At 30.9% G+C, this 3,487-nt stretch overlaps 1 protein-coding gene across 3 annotated transcripts in view; it reads right to left on the bottom strand.

Moving 5' to 3' along the window:
• The window catches only part of LOC106468181 (sodium/hydrogen exchanger 7-like), a 71,209-nt gene that overhangs the window by 27,196 nt on the left and 40,526 nt on the right, over window positions 1-3,487 (bottom strand). For all 3 annotated transcript variants that reach the window (XM_022396483.1, XM_022396484.1, XM_022396485.1), the window contains exon 11: window positions 2,273-2,384. In XM_022396483.1, coding sequence (XP_022252191.1) covers window positions 2,273-2,384 — 112 coding nt within the window. The remainder of the gene's footprint in view (window positions 1-2,272; window positions 2,385-3,487) is intronic.

The following is a 3,487-nucleotide window of genomic DNA, read 5'->3' as shown; positions in this document are numbered from 1 at the left end:
AGAATGAGAAAACTTAAATATAGGCTAACTATATGTGTGCTAGATTACAGTTCCTAGATTAAGTCGCTAGTACATCTAGATCTAACACTAATGTTAGACCTGTTATTTCCATCTTTTTAGTCTTAGGTTTGGATCTAGATGTAATAATAATGACAGAAATTTAGCTTTATACATGTAAACTAGACCTTAGATTTGGGTGCATAGATTGAAAGCACCTTGTATTGAATCTACCCAGAACTAGATATAGCCCTGCCTCATCAATTCTAGATTTAGATTTATTAGGCCTAACTTTTAGAACAAATGTTGCATCTAGATCTATTAACTTAGTCATTAGATCTGTCCCAGTGCAATGGCTAGTTTAATAGTTAGTATAAGTCTAAGTATGCCTATAATATAGGCTACAATTTGTATGATGATGGACCTAGGGTCTTGAAATTGTTATAACTACAATTAGACCTAAAGTCTAGTACATCAGTTGGTGTAAGACATGATTTACAATCAGCCAATACAATTACGAACCACTACATTAGGCCTATAATGTTTGCTAGATTTAGATCTTGCTTGTTGCATATATTGCCAATCTTGCACACCAGTTAATAAGTTACATCAATCTCGTATTTTCTTTTTGTTGAACATACACTTACTTGTACGTTGTACTCTAAGACTTGTATTTGATCTACACATGAATAATGGAATAGTGTAATTTACATCTGTAAGTCAATTCGTTCTCACTGTATTTCAGTGGGTAGCTTTTGAAAGTTAAAACTGTAAGCGTAATACACATAAATAACGTTGTGTCGTATTTACTTAGGATAGGGCAGTTGTGCTATATCGTAGGGGAGGGTATAATTATTAATTAATAGGCATTATAGGCCAGAGAAAATTTTGTGCCCCTTCACACCTGCGCCCGGGGGCGAATGCCCCCCCCCCCTGCTGCACCACTGATACTGTACGCTTGACAAGACCTTTTCTATTTTAATCCTTGAAGAGTTAAGTTAATTAGTTTTTGTCTTACACAAAGAAAAGGTGTTTGCTGGGAAATTCTAAAAATTTTGAGCAAAAGCTAAGAAGTTATAACTAATATTTGAACAACACTGTGTTTGCTGGGAAATTCTAAAAATTGAGCAAAAGCCAAGAAGTTATAACAATATTTGAACAACACTGTATCTGCTATATCCAGTGCAAATGATGCCTTTAATCCAACATCTGAGCTCATTAGACCATTTGGGATACAACAAACACAGTGGTGGTTGAGATGCTACTTATATCATCAAACTGCATGATCAACAAATTTTATGGTATGAACTAGACTGAGTTTCTGAAATTTATCAAATTTATATAAGTATATTGACAGATCATAATTAGGTTTGAATGAATAACACTATTATTTATTTATATTTACTCCAATTATTTTACTATTTAATTTTACTTGAATTAACTATCCTCTTCATTCAGAAGAACTGGTGAATCAGCAGAGTTAGAGATTCAGTTCTTAAACGAGTAAGGAGTTCTTAATAAGAAAACAGTTTTTTACATCTCCGACACCATGGTTTTCAAATCTACACTTTCTTCTTCTGTTGTATCTTCCTTCCCCTCCTCCCAAAAATATATGAACACTGCTGATTACTAAACCTTTGTTAGATTAAATTTCTGTAGTGTTTCACCTCGCACACCATACAGAAGCTCCATATTCCAAAATCTAAAACTTCTATGTCCAAAGTTATGTTAATAAATCCATATTTATACTTAATTATCAAATATTGTGGTCTTTGAATTTAATCTTAATTATCCTCTATATAAATTTGTAGGTTTTATTACTTATTCCAACTTTGTAAAACAAAAAATATAGGTTTTATTACTTATTTCAACTTCTTATAACAGAAAAAAATTATTTTAGTACTTATTTTGACTTTATAAAACTAATTTCAACTCTGTAGAACTAAAATGCAATTACTCTTAACTGTGTCTGTTAGTAATATTTAAAACTTTTCAATACACAGTTTGGTAAATTTAACTGCATGGTGTTAAAACTAACCCAAATTTGATTCCAGCATTAACTAAAGAAATTTTATACATTACTTTAGCTTGTTAACCAACACATTTCTTTACATAATTTTCTAGTTATTTCAAAATATTTTTAATAGTATATAATATAGAATTTCATATATATATTATGAATGAGACAAATACAGACATCGGTTAAACCCAAAAGCACTTAGGACAAAGATCATACCAGTTTCTGTAGGTTCATTATTACTTTCTAAAGATTTACCTGAAAAAAAGAGCATGTGCTGAAAGTTGAGCGATATCTTGTTGTGTCGTCCTAGATTTAACAAGAAAGACAGTGGGTAAACATGTACAGCTCTTCCTACTGCAATAGCAAGCTGAGCAAGTTAAGGAAATTACTTCCATTATAGGTTGCTTAGTCCTATTAAAAATGAACTGAAAACAAAATATCAATATTGTAGGAAATTTTTTATTAACCTAATGTTATAACACTACAAAACAGAAAGCTCCGTGTTCTTTGCTGAAAACATGACATTTATTTGCAGATGTTGTTTTGTACCAGAGAATTTTGTTTAGGACAAACTGATAAACTTTTATAGCAATAACCAATGAATTCATCTGGTTCATAATGAAAAATCAGACTTTTGCATATTCCCTTTGTTTGAAACTTTCATAAAATGAATACAAAAAAAGAAAAAAAGGTAACTTCCCCAAAAAAGATAAACAATGTACTTTTCTTACAATGAGAAAAATGTCTCCTTTATGACCAGCACAATTTTGGTTTACCAAAATCTCAGTCTTCTTGCCATATTAACTGATGAAAAATTAAATTCTTGCTAATTCCAAAAGAATTTAAAGTAAAAAAGAAAAAGAAAAATGATTTTATCAATAGATTGGGAAAAAAAAACGATCCTGTAGGTAATTATCAAAAAACAAATAACTATCCTTTTGCATAATTACATGCATAAAATTTCTGTCATCAGTCTACTGTAAAGACATTTATCACTGAATAGCAAACTGTTTATGAAGGTTACATGCATGCTACATAAAATAGTGCTGCTAATTTCCCCTTTCTCTTTAGCAAATGTAAATACAATAAGTCTTACTTTAACACTGAGATTAAATGAACCTTAAGTATGTCCTGCTTTTGTAACTATTAGGTTGTTAAGAAATTAATGTCCCTTTTTTTTGATGAAAAAAACCCGAACAAGTTATATATCAAAACAAAAATTTATTAAATGAAATAGTCTGGTCTTATTGATGATGCTTTGCCATCTTATAATCAGGTTGTTAATGCCTTGATTAATTAACTCACTTAGCTTTGAAGCAAAAATCATATCAATGTCCTCTTTAACACCTTCCACATTTGCATACATTTTCCCATTAAGATGGTGTTGCAGTGAATGAAAAATATGGTAATCTGATGGTGCCATATCTGGAGAATATGATGGGTTGGGCAGAACTTCCCAACCCAACTCCA

Source organism: Limulus polyphemus, unplaced genomic scaffold (assembly GCF_000517525.1).
Source record: "Limulus polyphemus unplaced genomic scaffold, Limulus_polyphemus-2.1.2 Scaffold2904, whole genome shotgun sequence".
NCBI classification, from domain to species: Eukaryota; Metazoa; Arthropoda; class Merostomata; order Xiphosura; family Limulidae; genus Limulus; species Limulus polyphemus.
This window is presented reverse-complemented; position numbering and strand designations above follow the sequence as displayed.